This window comes from Marmota flaviventris, chromosome 18 (assembly GCF_047511675.1).
Source record: "Marmota flaviventris isolate mMarFla1 chromosome 18, mMarFla1.hap1, whole genome shotgun sequence".
Classification (NCBI taxonomy): Eukaryota; Metazoa; Chordata; class Mammalia; order Rodentia; family Sciuridae; genus Marmota; species Marmota flaviventris.
In genome coordinates this window covers 31,230,188-31,252,725 of record NC_092515.1, presented here as the reverse complement: position 1 = coordinate 31,252,725, position 22,538 = coordinate 31,230,188, and the positions used below count along the sequence as shown (strand labels likewise).

The window sequence follows — 22,538 nt, the reverse complement described above, 5'->3', positions numbered from 1 at the left end:
GTGGTTGAGTACCCCTGAGTTCCATCCCTGGTATACCCCCCCCCAAAAAAAGTAAAATAATCACTTGTGAATAAAAGGTGTTCATATCATTTGATTGAGTAATATATGCACAAGAGAATAGTTAAGTAAAACTAAGGTTCAATGTGTAAAATTTTGTGTAGGCTAGTATGTTGATAAAATGACAATTGTTGGGTATGATAGCACATTCTTCTAATCCCGGCTACTTAGGAGGCTGAAGCAGGAGGGCTGTAAATTCAAGGCCAACCTGGACAACATTTTTTCAAGATTCTGTCTCAAATAAGGGCTGGAACTGTAGCTCACTGACAGAATGTTTGTCTAGTGCATGCAAGTTCATGGGTTCAATTTCCAGTAGAAGAGTTTATAAAATTATTTTAAGTGAAATATCCCTAAGGTCTGAGATTGTGGCTCAGCATAAAGTGCTTGCCTAGCACATGCGAGGTGCCGGGTTGAATCCTCAGCACCACATAAAAATAAGTAAATAAATAAATAAAGGCATCGTGTCTAACTACAACTAAAAAAAAAAAAATTTTTAATCCATTGATATATACACACACATACATGTGTACACACATCTGTAGCTCCATTGTGACTATTAAAAATTACACGTATAATTTACAAATAACAATTGCTACTTATTTAGCACATATTACATTGCTAGGTTCTATACTGAGTGCTTTATATATATTGTCTTACCATAATTTTGAGAGATCTGATATCATAATTTCTTTATTTTTAATTGTATTATTCACATAGAATTTTACCATCTTGACCATTTTTAAATGTACAGTACAGTGTTAAGTATATTTATGTTGTGCAGCTGATGTCTAGAACTTTTTCAAATTTATTAAACAACTTTCAATTTTTTTCCCTTTGTTCAGCCCCGGAAACCACCATTCTACTTTCTGTTATTATGAGTTTGATTATTTTAGATACCTCACATAATAGAATCATATTTATCTTATTGTGACTGGCTTATTTCACTTAGCATAATGTCCTCAACATTCATCTGTGTTGAAGCATGTGTTAGAACTTCCTTCCTTTTTAAGGCTGAATGATAATCCATTGTGAGGATATACTACAATTTGTTTATCTGTTCATCAGTTGGTGGACATTCAGTTTGCTTCCACCTTTTGGCTAGTATATGAATAATGGTGCTATGAACATGAATTGTACAAAAATCTCTTGGAGACTCCATTTTCAGTTCTTTTGAATGTATACCCAGAAGTAGAATTGTTAGATCATGTTATTTTCTTCTTCTTTTTTTTTTAACAAATAAGAAAAATGAAGCTCAGCATGGTTAAATAACTTGCCCAGAGTCATGCTGTTAGTAACAGAACAAGAACTGCCTCTTAGATCTTTAGTTGAGGCGGGAGTATCACAGGTTTGAGGCCAGCCTAGGCAACTTAGCAAACCCTCTCTCAAAATAAAATAAAATAAAAAGGACTGGGGATAGAGCTTAGTGGTAGAGTACTCACCTAGCATGTGTGAGGCGCTGGGTTCAATCCTCAGTACCACTTTCAAAAAAAAGAGGTCTTTTTAATAGAGTTGAACAACAACCTCTCCCCACATACGTGGAAGAATAAAGTCTGCCCTAACAGAAACAGAGTTCTAGTTCTGAAGCTCCAGAAGTCACAGGGATCATCAAGAGGACTTAGGAAGTAGCATTTAAATCGTACTTTAGAAATCAGAATTTACTGTATTCCTCTGCATATTCAGTTAACATGATGTCACCTGTATGGTCTGAGGAAAATGGCCCAATCGTAGAAGTGTTCGTTTCACATTATTCACTTTTGTATTTTCACAGATGGGATAAAGTCATAAGTATTGTACTTTATGGGCTGCTTCATGAAGTCCATATAATGTAAAGATGGGCAAGTGTGAGGATAGGTACAGGGGACATAAAGTAGCTCTCTTTTTAAACATAGAATACATGAAGGAGAGTATAGAATATGATCTGAAAGACAGTAAAGATGACAGAGTAAGGAATTTGAAGTTGATTATGTAGGAAGTGGGGAGTCAGAAACTTCCTAGTGGAAGAGTGATTGTGATAAAAATTGAGACTTACTAATGTGTTAACAGTATGTAATACTGTTGAAAAGAGTAGAGTCTGCGGAAGGGGATGTACTTTGAAAACATTTTATTGAAATAGCTCGGGTGAGAGGTCTGCATTCCTTTATGAAACGCACCTACTCTTCTAAAAAGCATAGTCCTGACCCAAATGATGTCTTAATGGCTTTGCAGGTGTAGATGTTTTAAAGATAATAAATTAGTCTCATTCTAGGGAAATTAATAAGAAAGGATAGTCATTTTTAAATTGTTTAAAAATTGAAAGCATTGACAGATATATTCTTATTTATAAGGCTGAGAGTAAAATTTATAATGAAAATTTAAAACTACTACACAATAAATTCCAATAAGTACTGTTTTATTAAAGCACTATACTAGGTTCCAAAGGGGTTATTATATACTCATAAAAACTAACATCTGAGTGTTTGCTGTATGCCAGTTAGTATTCTAAGTTCTTAATGTAGTTTTATTATTTTAACTCTTAAAAGCAGCTCCATGAGGTAGGTACTATTAGTAGTAGTTCATTGAATTGCTTAGTTAACTGAGGCACAGAATATAAAGTAGCTTATCCCTAGTGAGGAAAAGAACAGCAGACGACTGATGGTACTAAACAGGATGGGAATTCCGTCAAAACACGATTCATTGACTCATTTGGTGTCACATCTGCCACACCCAGGATCTCAGCCATTATGGCTTTCCCAGATTGACAGAAAATCCTCGCTCTTTCTCAATGCTGTTCTAATGTGCATCTCTCCTGAGATTGTCCTTTTAATCACAGAAGATCTTCCAAGAAGGAAGAACTCAGACTAAGGGCAGATGAGTAGTGTTGCTCCTGTGACAGAAGTGTGCTTATTCATTGGTTCAGATGCCTGTCTTCTAGCCAGACTGTACTAGGCTTACATGAAGAAGATAGATGATAGAAAAGGAAGGGAGAATGGGTGAATGAATTCTACAGGAGTTCAGAGTTGGGCTGGGGAATCAACTACAAAGGTTAAATAAACTTTATAGCCTGTTAATCCTAATAGAGGTTTGAATAAAATGTTCCAGAAGTCCAAGGAGATGTGTTTCTCATTCGGCCTTGGAAAGCTAGGGGATATCATCATAGAGGCAACAGCTCACCTGTGTAGTGAATGCTGCTTTCAACCTAAGGCCAAAAATGAGGCATAGCTACAAAGTAGTGGAACTAAATTTTTATTGGATTCTAAAATCAGCTTTTAAAGGGGAATTCTGAAATTGTTTTGCACATTAAATTTACACATTAGGGGCTGGGGCTCAGTGGTAGAGCACTTGCCTACCATGTGCAAGGCGCTGAGTTTGATCCTCAGTACCACATAAAAATAAATAAATAAAATAAAGATATTGTGTCCAACTACAACTAAAAAAAATTTACACATTAGATATTCATATTCTACACTTTTTTGCGGGGGAGGGGGCTACCAGGGATTAAACTCAGGGTCACTCAACCACTGAGCCACATCCCCAGCCCTATTTTGTATTTTATTTAGAGACAGGGTCTCACTGAGTTGCTTAGTGCTTCACCACTGCTGAGGCTGTTTTGTTTGTTTGTTTGTTTTTTAAGAGGGTTTTTTTTATATTTATTTTTCAGTTTTCGGTGGACACAACATCTTTATTTTTTATTTTTTTTTTATGTGGTGCTGAGGATCGAACCCAGCGCCCTGCGCATGCCAGGCAAGTGCATTACTGCTTGAGCCACATCCCCAGCCCTGAGGCTGGTTTTGAACTCGCCATCTTCCTATCTCAGCCTCCCTAGCCGCTGGGATTACAGGAGTGCACCACCATGCCCGGCCACATTATTCACTTCTGTGTTTTAAAATACGTGGATACAGTCATAAGTGCTGTGGGCTACTTCATGAAGTAGTGTAAAGATGGGCAAGTGTGAGTATGTATACAGGGGACATAAAGTAGCTCTCTTTTTCAAGCACACAATACATGAAGGGGATGCTACTTTTGTTGTTGCTTCCAAAAGTAGACAGTTTATAGGACAATACTTATTACTGAGGACTTCAGCTAGGTGTATATATCATGTTCCTATTTTATACTGTCTTCTGAAATTAACTAGTACTACAAATACATACTTAGTAAATATTATGTACTAGGCTTTTTTGAGCTTAGGATGCAAAGTTGACTAAGACAGGGGCCTCTAGTTTACTGGAGGAAACTCCAGTAAAAGACAAATGTTTTCTCTAATATAGTGCAACAAGTGTTGTGATACTAATACTATGAGCAGAAATTTGCTTTGTAAGTATTACAGATTAATAAGATAACTTTCCACTGAGTCATGGACAAATTAGAATCTAGTCTGAAATAAGAACATTGTGTTTGTAATTATGGATATGACTATTGTTCCTTTCTCCTACCTCAGACCTTCATGTACTAAGGATATTTCCTCTGCCTGCAATACTTTTCCTACTCACCCCCTCCATTCTCAATCTGCTTGGATTCTTTATCCATTAGCTCTAATTTGGATGTTAACTTGTATACAAAAGCCCTTTCCCATTTCTTCAATCCAAATTAGATCACCCAATAATTATTCTGTCCTTGAAATCTTTTTTTTTTTTTTTTTTAATGAGTTGTGTAATGTCTGAATCTGCTCTTACATTATGAGCTGCTTTGGAGCAAAACCATGTGCATTTTACCTATCACACTATATCTGTACAATAGAGCCTCATGAATGAATAATTGCTCATTATATGCTAGATAACACACTAAAATTTCACATACACTATCTTATTTAATTCTTCAAACAGTCCTGAATTATTACATCTGTATTAAAGATGAGAAAATTAGACTCCAAAAAATGATATGGTTTATTCGTAATCTCATCGCTTTGCCATTATTTGTGACAAAACCAGAATTTGAACCCATTTTAAAAGCTATACTACAATGGCATCAGTATTTTTGTTTAGTTTTCTGTATTTAGATAACAAGATACACTAGCTGCTAACCAGTACTGGGGTCTCATAAAACAGCTACATAACTGATAAAAGCATACATAAACTTGTGGTTTTACATGAATGTGTTACTTCAACAGAACAGTCACAATAGGATTCTATAGTATATTTTTAATCATAAAAAAGAAAATTAGAAGGATGGGATCAGAATTTGGGGTAGAGAAGACCTGTGGAGATCAAAGCCTCTTGTATAGATGAGAAACAGACTAAAACAGTAGGGTAAGTTGTTCAGAGTCAAATGTTGGTAAATTAGAAGCTAGTTCTCCCAGATCCCAACCAGTACTAGCATGCTACAATATCCATTTTAACTGAGTGCTGTGGTACATGCCTGTGATCCAAGCAATTTGGGAGACTGAGGCAGGAAGATTGCAAGATCAAGGCCAGCCTCAGCAACTTAGTAGTGAGATTCTGCCTCAAAATAAAAAGGCATGGGAATGTACCTCAGTGTTAAAGTGCCCCTGGGTTCAATCCCCACTACAACGCCATGGGGGTTAGTAATAATCAACAATGAAATTTCCATCTTGGGGGGTAAAGAGATCTGGTAAGAGTAAGTGACATTGGGCTGGGGCTGTAGCTTAGTGGCAGAGCACTTGCCTTGAATGTGTGAGGCACTGGATTCAAGCTTTAGCACCACATAAAAATAAACAAAAAAAGGGATGCCATTCATCTACAGTTACAAAAAATAAGAGTAAATGACTTTGCTTAAGGTCATAGGGTATTTTAAGAATGAAGCTGGACTTCTTAGACTTTGGGTCAACAAACTGGCAACACTATCTGGTTTTTTAAATACATTTTTATTGAAAGAGCCACACCCATTTATTTATAAAAGCAGTCAATGGCTGCTTACATTGCTATAACAGCAGAGTTTAGTGGTTGTAAGACCTTATGAACTGTAAAGCCTAAATGTTAACTGGATGTTTACAAAAAAGTTTGCTGACTCTGCACTGGCACCTGATCCTAGTTCTGTATCCCTGGGAGAGTGCTTTTAAGTTGTCCTTTCTTCACATTTCACATTTAATAGGAAAGAACTTGTGTCTCTGGGGGTCTTTTTCTACAGACTAGATGTTCTAAACCTGCCAACGTACAAAAGATTTATGCTAGTTTTTCTAGGCAAAAGTAACATACTTTACAAAACAAAAATCACTGCTACAGAATATGTGGTAAGGCCGTAAGAACCAGATGCCAGCCAACCTATATTAATAGCAGGATCAAATGCATGATGAATTCAGTTTGAAACCATGTCTAGGGACATAAAATATCTCTTTTTAGGTACAGAATACACAATAGGAAGTATTGTATAATATAAACTGATTGCATATTCTATAGTAGATGCTTTGGAGCCTGAAAATGGAGTGCAAAACTCTGTTAGTAATTCTCAGCACTAGCAATACCCACATGCCCTCAGGCTCTTCCCTATACCTGTTGGACCAGTAATTCTGGGAACAAGGCCTAGCCTTCTGTTTTTTTATCAAGACCTTTAGATGGTGGTGATGAATTGAGTTTGTTGGGTTTTATTTTCTTTGGTGGGGTGTTTTGGGTGTTTATTTGTTTTTGTTTTTTGAGTTAATAAGATCCTATTCAGAACTCTTGAGCACAAAATGGGTATTTGGGACAATTTTACTTCAAAATTTAGTTTTAGGGCTGAGGTTGTAGCTCAGTGGAAGAGTGCTCATCTTGCATGTGAAGGCACTGACTGGGTTCAATCCCCAGCACTACATAAAAATAAAGTGAAGCTGTTGTGTCCATGTACAACTAAAAAAGTATTTTAAAAAAATTTAGTTTTAAAAAATGGAAAGTACAATAGCTGTGTGTGATAGTACATGCCTGTAGTCTTAGCTACTCGGGAAGCTGAGGTAGGAGGATCTCTGAAGCACAGCAGTTTGAGACTAGCCTGGACAACATAGTAAGATCCCATCTCCAAAACAAAAATGCAATGTAGAGAGAATAACCAAAACTGACACCTGCATACCAACCATTCAGCTTTAGCATTTGCCTTCAAAATTACTGATAGAGTTCAGCATTTTGCCTTCTGTTATTTTTTTTATTTTGCTTTTTTTTTTTTTTTAAGAAATGAGAGTACAGACATTGGTGAAGAAATTCTCCTGTGTAGCCTTCCAGAATCCCATTTCGCTCTCTTTCTAGAGAAAACCACTGTCTTGAATTTAGTGTGCATCACATGCCTTTTTAAGAATAATTTTACTAGCTCTGCATACATCTTTAAAGAATAAATGCTTATAGGAGCAGATGCAGTGATACATGCCTGTAATCCTAGTGACTCAAGAGACTGAGGTAGAATCGCAAGTTCAAAGCTACTCTTGGCAACTTGGCAAGACCCTTTCTCATAAATAAAAAGTACTGGAGATGTAACTCAGTGATAGAGTGCCCCAGGGTTCAATCCCCAGTACCACCAGAAAAGAAAAAAAAACCCATCAGAATATATGCTTAGACATTTTTAAACTTTAAATAACTGATCTTATAATATGATTCCATAACTTTGTTTTTTTCTCCAGAAATTTTCAGAATATACCCCATGATGATATAGTATTTTAGTTTATTATTTACTGGCTATTTAAATATGCCATAATTTACTAATCTGTTTTCCTTTTAGTGTCATTGGGTAGTTGCCACTTATTTTATTAAACTACTCAGTAATATTCTTGTACTTATATTTAATGTGTTATGAAAAGAAATTTCTCTGGAGTATATGCTTTGGAAAGGAATAGCTGAGAATAGGGTAAAAGCTTTTGCAATCTTTGCTAGATAGTGCTAATTGCTTTCTGAATGATTATCCCTGTTTACTTACCCATTTGCAAGGTATGAAAGTCCCCATTTCTCTACATTTTTATTAAAACTTGTCGTTTTCATGTATTTTATTTTTTGCCAATCAGAGAGACTTAAAATGCCTTCTAGTTTTTCAGTTTATTATTAATTTAGTTTGGGGGAGCTTGGGTTAGTTTTTATGTTTCTTGACATTTCAACTTACTTCTGTGTATTACCCCTGATACCCTTTATTCATTTTCTTTTGCCTTTTTTACATGGATTTTTAAAAGAAATGCTTTAATAAAAAGTTCGTACTTTTATGAGTATTTGGGTTTCAAGTACTTTATCTCAGTCTATGGCTAGATTTTTGGCTTGGTTTATGGGTTTTAATGCAGCACCAAACTTTAATGTCAGATTTATCAAGTTTTTCCTTAAAGATTTATTATTTTTTGTATCTTATATGAGAAAATCTTTTCCTACTTTTAGGTCTTAAAGACTCTTTTATCTGAAGTTTTAAAGCTTTGTGTTATACATATCTTTATCTGGAATTTACTTTGGAGTATTGCATAAATAATCTAATTTTATTTTCTCTTTCCATGTAGATGACCAATTATCCTACCACTACCTTATTGGCTTATAATGTCATCTCTCTGATATACCAACATTTTCCTATCTGCATGGGTCTGTTTCTGGCTCTCTAATCTGTTCTGTTGGTCTATTTGCCTATGCTTATGTCCAACCCACATTGTCTTTTTTTCAAGACACATTATTGTGACCTTTTCCAAAACTAATTTAACTGTTCTCCTACTCTTTAAGGTAAACTATATATTCATCTTGTTAAATTCCATGAAAATTTCTGTTTTACATTGGTATTATCTTGAATTTATGAATTACTCTGGAGAGAATTCATGAACATGGTATATCTCCTTTATTCAGCTCTTCTACTATGACTCTCAATAATGTTTTATGGTATGTCCCAAAAGGTTGTGGGCATCTTTTAGTATACTTTTTATTCAGTATGTTGTATTGCTTTTTGAATACTGTTATTTTTCTAATTGGTTGTTTCTGGCCTAGAGAAGCATTTTTTTATCCTTTTATTTGAATGTTATTCTCTCCTTTTCCAGTAGATGGCAGTAAAATACATTATTTCATTAACAAGAGTATTTTCCTTTTTTTCCTCACTGAAATTAAAACAACTTATATATTTAAAGGTACTGATTCTGATATATTTCTAAATTATCCACCTTTGTCCCATTTAGGAGGATAAAAAGAAGCGAGATCGAGACCGTGTGGAGAACGAAGCAGAGAAAGACCTCCAGGGTCATACCCCTGTAAGATTAGACTTGCCCCCTGAGAAGCCTCTCACAAGCTCTTTAGCCAAACAAGAAGGTAGGAATAACTCTGAATTATTTGTTCTGAATAAAAAGCCTGATATTGTTACAACTAGGGAAAGTGGGCTTCGTTGATGAAATTTTCCCTAAAGTTTTCTTATTTTTCTCTTGCTGCATAAGAGCTTTAAATTAGCTTTGGTTTTTGCGTTGATATTGTAAATCTTCAGCATATTAAGATAAATGGAATTTCTGTATAAGATATTATTTATGAATGTAGATAAAGTCATAGAAATGAAATAGTACTCTCTAGAATTTTCCTTTTTAAAATACCCTTTCCTGTCTTCTTTGCTTCAGAAGTAGAACAGACACCCCTTCAAGAAGCTTTGAATCAACTGATGAGACAATTACAAAGGTAAATGTTTTTCCAACATTTTTATACAGTAGAAATCAAAATAGTAAACAGAGAGGTTCCAAATCACTTTTTCATATTTTTTTTTTTTATTCTCTAAAGCCACATTTTGTGACCTGAATCCAAATGTACCTGCTTTTAAAGTGGTTGGTAAATATTTTGCCTGGCAATAGAAATACTACATAAGAACTTTTAGATGTTCTTATTTGGTTGTTTTAACTGGCAGCTTGTAAGGGTTACATAATACCATTAATGACAAATTTCTCTTTTTCCAAAGTAATTTTTGATGTTAAAAAACTTTCAAGCCAGAGTTGGTAGTGCTTGCCTGTAGTCTCAGCTACTTGGGAGGCCGAGGCAAGAGGATTGCTGGCAACATAGTAATACCCTATTTCAAAATAAAAAATTGAGGGTACTAGAGATTGAACCCAGAGGGCTTTTACTGCTAAGCTACATCCCCAACTCTTTTAATTTTTTATTTTGAGACAGGATCTCTCTAAGTTGCTGAGGCTGGCCTTGAACTTTAAATCCTCGTGCCTTAGCTTCCCAAGTTGTTGGGATTGCAGGCATGTGCCACTGTGCTTGGCTCAAAGTAAAAATTTTTTTAAAACTTTAAATCCAGGAATAATTCAGATATTTCCACTTTGCTAATAGATGGAAGTACCTTTTGTATATTTGTAGAGCACCTATGCCATGAGTGTTAAGCAGCTGTTAAGTGCAAGAGAAAAAATAAAATACCATAAATAGGATGCCTCTTTCTTAAATACAGAAATTCCTTCTAAAAACTTCAGCAGGTAGGGCTGGGCTTGTGGCTCAGCAGTAGAGCGCTTGTCTAGTACATACAAGGCCCTGGGTTCGATCCTTGGCACCACATAAAAATAATTAAAATAAAGGTATTGTGTCCAACCACAACTAAAAGAGAAATATTTTTTTAAAATTTTTTCTGCAGGTAAATTAAACCAATGTTAAAATTTTTCATTTTATATTTTTGTTTGCTTGTTTTGGGGTTTTGATACTAGAGATTGAACCCAGGCCCTCATATATTTGAGGCAAGTGCTGTATCACTGAGCTAGCTATTACTGAACTATATCTCTAGCCTTTTTTTTTTTTGGAGACAAGTGTCTTGAGTTGCCCAGGCTGGTCTCCAACTCATGAGTCTCCCAATAGCTGTGATTATAGGTGTATGCCACCACATCTGGCAAATGTTTCTTGAAAGGCAAATAAGAACTCACTTTTAGAACATTTATTTTAATATTCTTCTTTACTCAGAATTTGAATTTTTATCTCAAAGTTATTTACATTATTGACAGAAGATTCATAGTTACAGGCCTTGCATTCTAATAGTTTACTTGCTTATTACTGTATTGCCCTTTCATCTCACTGTGTTGTCCTTATAAGTCAATGCAGAATATACCATAAATACTTTTAGAAGATAAAGCCTCTAGTGTGGTCTATATTCTCAGTACCTGTTTAGCTTTATAATTAAGATCAGAAGTTACTGGTCTTTCCTCATTTTTATTGTTAACAGTCTTGAATAAATCATTCATTTATTATCCCAAAAGACTGAACCGGTAAGTATTGGGTATTCATTTTATCCCAATTAGAAGTTGTGGCTACAAAATATTTGTTTGCCTTTTAGTTTTATTTGTTGTAACATAAGGCCAGAACATAGATTAATAATGTTACCCTAAATAAATCTACTTAAGAGTCTGTCTAAACATGTTACCATTGCTCAGAACATTTTGAGAATTAGAACCCAGAGCCACATTCTTTTATTAAGCCTTAGTGACTGGATGACTTCATTCTTGAGACTCAGAGCTAAGCCTGGTTTAAAAAAAAAAAAAAAGAAAGAAATTGGTAATGCTATTTTTAGTCAAAACTATGTGGGGCTGTATATTAAAATGTCTAATTTTAGGGAGTATAGATCATTTGCTCTGAAAGGTAGTTGTAAGAGTTTATCCATAGATGAAGACTGGTTTATAAATAGTAATTACTATGGAAAGCTCAGATTTTGATGTGTAAGTTCCAGACTTCATATTTTTTGCCTTTTGTTATCATTTTTTTTTAAAGAGAGAATTTTTTAATATTTATTTTTTAGTTCTCGGCGGACACAACATCTTGATTGTATGTGGTGCTGAGGATCAAACCCGGGCCGCACGCATGCCAGGCGAGCACGCTACTGCTTGAGCCACATCCCCAGCCCAGCCTTTTGTTATCATTTTTTTAGTCTGGCATTTTTTAAGTGTAAGCATCCTTTGGAAAATAGAGGCAGATATACATAGACCTGATTTCAGATTCTAACTCTATCCTTTTTAGATTAGAACCAATGATTTTACTATTCTGAGGCTCAGTATCCTCATCTATCAGTGAAGGTACCATTACCTTGGTGGTTTTTGTGAAGATCAGATATAAAATACATCATGCAGACCTGGCAACAGGGTAAACATGTTTTAAAAATTCTTGCTGTTATGACTTTTTAAGCCATTTTTGCTGTTATTATTTGGAGTGAAAAGAAAAACTGATCTGCGAGAGTCCAAAGGGATTAAAAAAAGTCAACCTAATGACTTAATCATAAAGATACTGATTGTCAACCCTGGTAACACTAGAAATACCAATTCCTAATACGCAAATATCAATACCAGAATTCAGCCTTGAACATACCAATGCTTGGACCTTCCTTAAGAGATTCTGATTTAATAGATCGAGGATAAGTCTTCACCATCCCACCCCTGTTGGAATTTATTTCGAGCTGCTCTGATTCTAATGTACAGCCAAAGTTAAGAACCTGTGATAGCTAGGTGTGGTGGTGCATGCCCATAATCCCAGGGTTCAAAAAGCTAAGGCAAGAGAATCACAAGTTCAAAGCCAGCCTCAGCAAAAGCCAGGCGAAGCAACTCATTGAGACCCTGTCTCTAAATAAAATGCAAAATAGGGCTGGAGATGTGGCTCAGTGGTTGAGTGCCCCTGAGTTCAATCCCTGGTACCAAAAACAAACAAACCTGTGATAGAAAACTGGTTTTAGGGGCTACAGATGTAGTTCACTAATAAAGCACTTACCAAACATGTGCAAGGCCCCGAGTTCAATACCCAGTACCAAAAAAAAAAAAAAGAAAACACTGGTTTTTAAAAATTTGAGGGTATTAAGAGGATCTTAAAACAATGTCAGTTTTTTACGCAGAATAGAAGTCATATCCATTGATTACAAAATATGTACATGTGGACCTTCCTGGTGCAAGCGTATTAGTTTAAAAACTAACATGAAGAATTGCAGATGTACATTCATAATTATTACTTCTGCCTTTTCCCCATAGTTTCGTAAAAGATATGCAGCACTAACCTCCCAAAGCCTGAGACATTGGTCAGTTAGTCTAGTAGGAAATTTATTGTGCTTCATTTTTTCTCTATGTAGAAGGTGCTTTGATTTAGGCTACGTATTTAAAGAGAAAGATTCTGTCTTAAGGGTACAACTAGTGTACACTGTAAATTCTTTCTTTTTTTGCAGTATTGGGGATTGACCCAGTGGTGCTCTACCACTGAGCTTCATCCCAGCCCTTTTTGTTTATTATTTTGAGACAGGGTCTTGCTAAGTTGCTTATGCTGGCCTTGAGCTTGCAAACCTTCTGCCTCAGCCTCCTGAGTTGGAATTACAGGTGTGCGCCACCATGCCCAGCTTACATCTAAAAAAGTTTTCTCCTGATTTCTCATTGACCAATAGATTTGTTTGTAGTGGAAGTAAAAAATAGCATTGCCTTTTACATATCTTCACAGAAAAGACCCAAGTGCTTTCTTTTCATTTCCTGTGACTGATTTTATTGCTCCTGGTTATTCCATGATCATTAAACACCCGATGGATTTTAGTACCATGAAAGAAAAGATCAAGAACAATGACTACCAGTCCATAGAAGAACTAAAGGTAATTGTAATTATGTGTGTTTTAATTGTTGAAATAGACCAAGCTATCATACAAAATAATGTGCATCTTTATTAAATTGAGATCATTAGAAATTTGCATATCTGATATTAAGAATTTTGGTTGACCTTTTATTTTGCAGAAAACAAAGTTTATTTTAATATTCAAAATCTTGCATTTTTCTACTTTAGAAGAATTAATGACCTTGGTGATAGAAAATCAGATGAAAATAAGCCTTCTGTTATCTTTTATTTATTATTTTTATGTTAGTGAAGACTTTAATGTGTTGTGCGGTATATTTCCCCAACATTTATAATGAAAAGATGTTAGATTTTTAACTTGAAATCAATATAAGTAAATTAATATTTTAACAAAAGTTGAGTTTTTCTATTTCTAAACATAAAAGATGTGTGTGTCTTCTAATAAAAGAATAAATTGGCTTATGTAAAAATACTAAGTTTAATTACATTTTCTAGGTTGATGAAAGTGAATTGCTCCCTGTGTTCAATTCTGCTGTATTTGCTGAGCACATTTTTTTTCAGCTTTAAGAGGAAAATAAAATACGTAAAAGAACTGAAATACAACCAAAAATTAATGTATATGTCCAATGTTGTAGTTGAAGTTTTTTTCATATTTAAGTCATTTTGGTACTTGTTTACTTCAGGGTTACACTTTTTGTTTTAATTATACAGAAAAAAAGAAACCATATGTGTTTAAAATCTGCACAGAACCACAACAAACTTCAATGGTTTAGATAATAACTATTTTACCTTTATTTTCCCCATAAACATGGTGTTGCTCACTTGATGTAAAGGTTAGATCCAAATCATTTACAGGAGGAAAATGGTAAACATTGTCCTCACTTGGTTTCCTTTTTTCTTTTTCATTTACATGTTGATCAACTGAAATTATGGAAAACAACAACATTTAATTCTTATGTGTAGGTAAGGTTCTGCTTAATTCTGAAAAGCCTGAAATCCATTATCTCTTATTTGGAGAAATGGAAACTTTTCTCAGTGTTTCATCTGGTGAAAATTAGATTAAAAATGTATATTTCAGCATATTTCAGATGTTATTGTTGCTTAATAGAAAAGAATTTCACAGTCTGGGATTTTTTTTGTATTTGTTAACAGTTTTCCTCTGATCTTTTGCCTATATAACAGGAAGGAGTAGAAGTTTGTCCCCTGAGTGTTTTTAAGCATAACTGAAATAAGGCATTTTTAAGATTGAAGTTTTCCACATTAAGAAAAGTGTGTAGGAAGATTCGTCTTTTTGAGCAACAGAATGTCGTAATGCAGAGGCTGAGGCACACACCTGTAATCCCAACAACTCCGGAGGCTGAGGCAGGAGGATCATAAATTCAAAACCAGCCTCACCAAATTAACAAGACTCTATCTCAAAAAACAAAACAAAACAAAAATTAAAGGGCTTGGGGTATAGTTCAGTGGTTGAACCCCTGTGTTCAGTCCCTGGTACTGAAAAAGGAATCTAAAAGTTGCCTTGGGCTGGGTATTGTAGCTCAGTGAGTTCCTGGGTCTGCTCCAGAAACACAAAACAAATCAATCAATAAAGTCACCTTAACAGATCAGACCTGTTATCATTAGTATGATCCAGTACTTTCTTGTCATTTCATAGGCTTATTTATTTTCTTGCCAGTTTGAGCCAAGGTCATAGTCGTCTGGTGTCTGCTCATTTGCCTGACCCAAAATTATTATATATATTATATATATTTAATAATTCTTGATGGAATGGAAGCATTTTAGAAAACCTATAGCCACAGTTTTTTCTGGGGTCCTCTGAGTAGCCGTGGCTAAGTGTTTGGAAGAACCAGGAGCCTGCTAAAATTACATGAAAATTCTTTCTTGTGTACATGTGTGTGTATATACAGATACATACATATGTAACACTTGAGGAGTACCTACCTCTGTATCTTTCATCAAATTCTTAGAAGTCCAGGATCCAGCAAAATCCTGAGTTATTAGAGACTTGGCCATATATTCTTCATCTATTTTAAATGTAATAGCAAATTTATTTTGACCCTTGAACCAGTCTTATCATTTACTTTATTTTTTTATTTTTTATTTTTTTCATTTACTTTAAATACAATTCGGTCTACCTAGTCTCATTCCATTTAAGTGTGATATCTAAGCTATCATCATTAGCTATTAAATAGTGAGATTTGAATGTTTTGTTTTAAATTTGGAGGAGTTTATAGGAGCAATTCTTTGTTGGGTTCTTAACATTTTGACTTAGTAGGGCCTTGGCATGATCAATCTCCTTATAGATATATAAATTTCTTAAACATGAAAAGAATAGTGGAATCAAGTGCTTCAGCATAAGTATGTGTATTTGTGTGTATACACACACATTTTGCAATTTAAGCCAAAAATACAGTTTTGATAATTTGGCTACTCTAGTCAACATGTTTAAACTCCTTGAGGTTGTATAGTTTATTTCATTGGCATTTTAGAATATTTTGCAATTATTATATTTATGATGGCATCCAAACACTTAAAAGAAAAATAGTATGTTTGACATTTCTGGTCAGATGACTTGAATTTGACAGGAAATATTGTGGTAATTTAGACCCTTCCCAGTTTTCAGTCAAAATTTGAAATAAAATACTTAATACCCAAATGGAAACTTAAAATATATGTTTTAAAATTAATAGTAATATTTTTAACTACGTGAAACTATTCAGCTGATACTATTAAATATGAGATAGAAGTGTTTTCTTCACATTCTTTTTGTGTACATTAGATTATACTGAAAACCTATTTAAACTTTTCATCTGTATCTAAAGTTTATACAGAGGTACTATAAAATGCTTAAGATTTGGAAACAAATTTAGCAGTATTTGCTTTGTTGGAGAGTCTTAAAACTTAATAATTTGCTATGAGTATATTTTTAAGAAACACTGACAGAAAAGAATGTTGTTTTTAAAATTCTTGCAGGGTCTGGGTAATTTCAGGCCAGGAATTGTTTTGTTCTAATGTGTTTTCTCGTTTAATATTCTCTCTGTAGGATAACTTCAAACTAATGTGTACTAATGCCATGATTTATAACAAGCCAGAGACCATTTACTATAAAGCTGCAAAGAAGCTTTTACACTCAGGAATGAAAATTCTTAGCCAGGTAAAGGAAACTTTTTGTCATAAATAATTATTAATCTATATCCCTTTGTTTTATGAGGATACAGATTTGTCTTGTTGACAGATCATGTTAAAGTAGGAAAAATTGAAACAAAATTTCAATAAAGAAATTTAAAGTAGTAAGGTTCTCATTTGGAGTTGATATACATAAATATTGTCATTCACTTATAATTAAGAGGTTCCTGAATTATTACTCATCAGACAGATTTATTTGCTGTGGGAGAAACATCAAACTGGATTCCAGGATAAGATTGGATAAAGTGTGAGACCTTTCCAGAGGAAAGCTGTTTCCCTTTATAGTGATGGAATCTAATGTTGCGTTCAGTCCTGTTTCTAATTCCCTTCTAGTGGAAAGAAACAAAATAAACAAATGAGAAGTAATTTGGAATTGTCTCACAGCCACACAACTTGAATTGTCTGTGCTTCTGCATACCTTGAAGGACACGAATTAGTGCATAGAATGGTGGGAGGAAGGTTTGCAAAAGCACAGACCCATCACTGTCAAGCTACATAAGAGAGCTTAAATATATGATACTTCAGATAATAACAAAAAGTTACGTGAAAGCCCTTGGCAAATAAGCCAAGTTGATCACTTTGCATCTGCTGGGAGAAGAGAAAAACTTGCAAGATAAGTCTCATCTTTGAGGTTTTCTCACAGCTCTGAGTAGGATGAACCTACTATTTAGAAACTACTTCAAGGAAATTGAGGGTCCACCCTGGCACCATACATAAAGAAAGTTTTAATTGTGATTTCCAAGATGATGCTTAGCATAAAAGTTCTTATTCCAGGTGAGAACTAGAATAGGGGAAGACTGAAAGATAACAGCCAGCTACAGGAAGGATATTGCAAAGAAGTGAGTGGGCAAGGTACAATACAGGAGAAAGGAATCTGAATTAAAAGCTTGAGTGCAGGCCCTGGAGAATTAAGGAATGGCAAAAATGAACCATGTGTTTTGCATATGGTTTTTTGATTTTTATGGTGCTCGCTGGTATTACAGTTTTATATTTTAAAAATATGCCTTGGTGTGCTGATGTCTGAGTGTCTGTGTGCTTCTCTCTGAGAGATTCTTGGATCCACTTAAACTAAGGAAAGAAAAACATTTGGATTGATGATTATATTTGCACTCCTAATATTTAAACATCAGTTCCCTCCCTTTCCTAAAGACTTGGGAAACTGTGATGTGAGCCAGTGATACATCTTTGACAAAATTTGCACAGAAAACAACACTATAAAATATTTGTTCCACTTTTTACAGGAAGATGCTCAGAATCTTAGTCACATTCCAAGTTTCAAAACCTGACAGTGCTTGCTTGTTGTCATTATATTCAAAGTAAAAAAGTGCATTCAGCCAGTTATTCCTTCTAAAATATGTACATTGAATTTTGGTGGGAAAGTCTAATTTTTTTGTTAACAACTCTGATTTACCATTTTTTTTCTTTAATGCAGTTAATATAACATGAAAAAGATTCTGATATCTCTTGAACTTCACTAGGGTTGAGATGGTAGGAAGCACAGAAAGTAAACTTCTCCCCTTTCTCCCTCCCACCTCCTTCTCCTCCTCTTTCTTTCTCTCCCCCATTTCTTCTCCACCCCCGCTCTCCCCCTTTAGTTGTCTTCCCTTTTTTTCAGATGTCTTCCTGGGCAGGAGCCCTACCCATCCTGTGTTATAGTTTCCTGTTGACTCTTCTCTCCACCCTAAATGGGAGGGATCCTTACAGCAGTGATTTTAAAATGTTTAAATTTAGACTTAACTGTTAGAGTTAACTGTACTAATAAAAGTATGCCCAAGAGAGCCCATCACATCCTTCTGTGAATGGTCTTTTCAGAGATAACGTTTTTTTGAATGTCCATTGAAAAGATTGTACTAGAGTCATTGTCTTTTTTTTTTTTTTTTTTTCAGTTACACCCAGATAGTGACTATTAGTAGTTGTGTTATTTTTATAAAGAATGTACAGATGAATAATTCTTTTGATTTCCTGAATAAATAACTTGAGTAGAGTTCTAAATGATAGTACAAACAGTACTATTCTTAACATAATGACTTTGGAATCAGACAGGTCAAAGTTCAAGTCCCAGCCTCACCATTTACAAGTGGTATGCCTTAGGCCTTTTTCCTATAAGGAAGTAATATCACTTACCTCATAGAATTATGTCTGGGAGAAGCACTCAATAAAAGCTATATTCATGACAAAGACTCCTTCATTTAATATTGTAAAATTGGGGATCAAAACAATATGCTTGGCCTTTCTCCGTGAGATAGCCTTTATTTGTCAGCTCTGACAAATAAACTCTTCTGTGTTTAAAAAAAAAAAAAAAAAACAACAGTATGCTTAATTTGGAGAAAAAGACATGCTTGCAAAGTAAAATTATTGTACTTTTCCCTATGACTTGTTTGTAAATTTAGAAAATTTTCTCTAATTGAATTTATTTTGTGTATGTTGTGTTTTTTAAAGTTCAGAAGTATTCTTATTGTAGTTTTTGCTTCATAAAATATAAAGTGGAAATAAAAAGGTTATTTAGAACTTTGTGATCTGAGCTTAGTTGTTTAATGATTTATTAGTAGCTACTATGTACCAATCCATTTTTGCTCTTTTGGTACTGGGGATTTAATGCAGAGGTGCTTTACCATTGAGCATATCCCCAGCCCTTATTTTGAGACAGGATCTTGCTCAATTGCATAGGGCCTTGCTAAGTTGCTAAGGATGGCTGTGAACTCATGATCCTGCCTTAGCTTCCTGAGTTGCTTGGATTATAGGTGTGTGCCACCATACCTGGCGCCAACCTATTTTAGGTACTAGGTATTTTTTTTAAGTGTGTAGTAAAATTAGACATGTAGTAAAATTGGGTAGGGGATTTTTGAGGTCTTTCAGGGTTTTTTAAATGATACTATTCAATTTGGCAAGGATTCCAGGAAACTTTATAACTAGTATAAACTGATAAAACTTTTCTGGAAGGCAGTAAGTATCAAAAGTCTTAAAAATACTCATTCCCTTTGACCTCTGCTTTTAGGAACTTATCCCAAAGAGAGAAAAAAATTCCTATAGAGATTTATTTATAATATTTATGTGGAAATTTGGATATCTTAATGTCCAGTTATAGGGTTTATTAAATCATTATAGTTACATAGGACTAAATACTTTATAGCTATTAAAAACATTTTTAAAAATATTTAATGAGATATTATGAGGAACTGATTGTAACTTATTAACTAAAACAAATATTTTTTTTTCCAGATATTTAGTATAATTCTAATTTGCTAAAAATTTATCATAGCTTAGAATAGTATTGTTCCTTCTAGATGATCAGTTAACAAGGTTTTATTTTCTCTACTTATATTGTTACTTGTCTATGTAAAATATGTTTTTTTTTTCAATAGTTTTAAGATTATTTTAAAAGTCCAGTAAAAATGGCAGGATGCATGTTCTTGGGGGGAACTTCACCATCTGTGTTACTGGTAGAGCATAGCATGATGAGAAGAGGCCCCCATGAGTGACAAGAGGTGTGATGCTAGTTCACTGGTTCTGTAACCTTTGGTGAGTCATTTAGAGCTTCGGTGCTACATTTCTTGTTTGACCTCTAGTTCTTTCCAGTTTTTATTATTCTGTGAAAGTTTTCCCTACTGTTGCAGTTTATCCAGTGACAACTCTCAGAGTTAAAAGGCAGAACAGTCAATAAGAACAAATTTGCGTCTTTAAAGTTTACCCAGAAACCTCAACCCTTAACCACAATGAAAATTTCACAGCACATCATTGCAGTGGAAAATTAAGCATGTTTCACAGAGTAGAAACAAGGTTTGTTGATAGGTAAGAACATTATGCACTCTAAGAAAGGAATTATGCTAGCAACCATTTGTTCTCCCAGAGGCATGTCATTTTCACACAAAGCAAAATGGCAAAGTCATCAGTGATCCCTATAGGATACCAGATTATAAAACTCCTTCACATGCTCCATGTTTTAAATACTTAATCATTCTTAAGTTTCAAAAGACAGGCCAGTCTATTAAATATAAACTTTAAATATACTTTTTTTTACTGTGCTCTTTTTAATATACTATTAAGCTAAAATTTACTTTTTAATTTCATTAATAACAAAGAACATTTAGTCTTAATTCACACTCTTCTGTTAACTTTCTAATGGTACAGTAAAGTTGTAAAGCCTTCTCTTACATTGGAAATTAAATGATCTGAATTAAAGGAATAGACATCATTGTCCTGGTTCCTAAATAGAATACTCTTATGGTGTAATTACATTTAATTATTTTTCTTCCCTATTTAATGATAGGATGAGTGCAAACTCTTGGGGAAAAACAATGCATTATTTTTAAAGTCAGTGACAGCCATACAATAAGTATTTTTGAATATTTTTAGGAAAGAATCCAGAGCCTGAAGCAGAGCATAGACTTCATGGCAGACTTGCAGAAAACTCGAAAGCAGAAAGATAGAACAGAGGCCTCTCAGAGTGGGGAAGACAGCGGCTGCTGGTTACGAGAGCGGGAAGACTCTGGAGATGCTGAAACACAAGCCTTTAAAAGCCCCAATAAGGACAATAAAAAGTAAAGAATTTTGGAATATTAAGGTTAAACAGTCATTTTCAAGCTAGTGAAAGGGGGGAGGGAATACTGATTCGAACCTAACTTGGAAAGATAAGTCCCAGTCTATCGGTGGCCGTTGCTTTGTATGAATGTCCATTTGGATCATCTGATGTTTCCTCCTTCTCATAGAGAGCACTGTATGGAGTTGTCCAGACAGTTCAGTAAACAGTTCTGAATATACATTTACTAAATTATTTTTAAAGCCAATAAAAATCTTTAGGAACTCATATTGTCAGGAAATTTATTTAAATAGAACTATTTATTTCAGGGGAAAAAAATGTGTATTTATAACCTCATTCCTAATGAGAAAGGAGTTCAGCATAAGCACATTTAGAGTGCCTTCCTAGACAGATGGTCTGTCACTGAGATGTGTGCATGTTTTCCACTAAACGTCAGCTAGTGGGAGCAGTAAAGCCTCTGGTCCTCCTGGCACTGTCCAGCATGGCTGAACAGCAGGCATATCCACCTGCTTACAGCCCTGACTGCCCAGCACTGCACTGTGCACTTCAGGGAGGGCCCACATTAGCACTTTGGGATTTCTCCTATCAGAATAAAAAGAAAGTAAATATGTGACAAGTTTCTTTGTTGTTTCTAAGGTTTACCCATTTCAAATGTCTTGTTTTCTATTTAAATTTTTAAAAATTGAATTTAAACAACTGTATATTCCCTCCCTTTCAAGGTAATATCTGAAGTAGAATTCATTTTTGTTAATGTACCCAGAAAAATATTTCAGACAAGTAACACTGGACAAAAATTGTGGAGGGAAGTAATCACTGTATTAGGTCTGTCTTCCTGTTTGTGCATCATTAAGGAACTTATCAGGTCATTAGAGAGCAAAGCTTAAATAGTGACAGTGGTGCAGATGTCTCCACTTACTATATTCATATTTGGAATTCATTTTGATGTTTTGTCTTACTTATACTTTTTAACTTAATGTGTGTTTTAGGAAAGACAAAGATGTGCTTGAAGATAAGTGGAGAAGCAGCAACTCAGAAAGGGAACAGGAGCAGATTGACCGGGCCGTCCAGGAGTCTGGTGGGAAGCTGACCCGGCGGCCAGCCAACAGTCAGGTAAGGGACTCTTCTTCCCCCACCAACTTGGAGCCTCTAAAACTGTTAGCTTTTAAATTTCTTCTGTGTTTTTAATTCATGCTGCCATAGAGCTCTTCATCACTGGAACACTCAGAAGAAAAAGAATATGTTTGTAAAATTTATGATTACTGTGTCCTCTTTTGGTAGGATGTTGTTTTATTGTTTGTATTTTCCAGTGAATTTAATGTGCTCCAAAATTAGAAAGTGAACCACATACTTTAAACTTACAAGAAAAC

General features: G+C 34.6%; 1 protein-coding gene across 2 annotated transcripts in view; it reads left to right on the top strand.

Annotated features, from left to right (window-relative positions):
• The window catches only part of Brd7 (bromodomain containing 7), a 38,617-nt gene that overhangs the window by 5,689 nt on the left and 10,390 nt on the right, over positions 1-22,538 (top strand). For both annotated transcript variants that reach the window (XM_027939141.3, XM_027939142.2), the window contains exons 3-8: positions 9,080-9,209; positions 9,506-9,563; positions 13,326-13,470; positions 16,492-16,602; positions 20,988-21,172; positions 22,158-22,281. In XM_027939141.3, the coding sequence (XP_027794942.2) occupies positions 9,080-9,209; positions 9,506-9,563; positions 13,326-13,470; positions 16,492-16,602; positions 20,988-21,172; positions 22,158-22,281 (753 nt within the window). The remainder of the gene's footprint in view (positions 1-9,079; positions 9,210-9,505; positions 9,564-13,325; positions 13,471-16,491; positions 16,603-20,987; positions 21,173-22,157; positions 22,282-22,538) is intronic.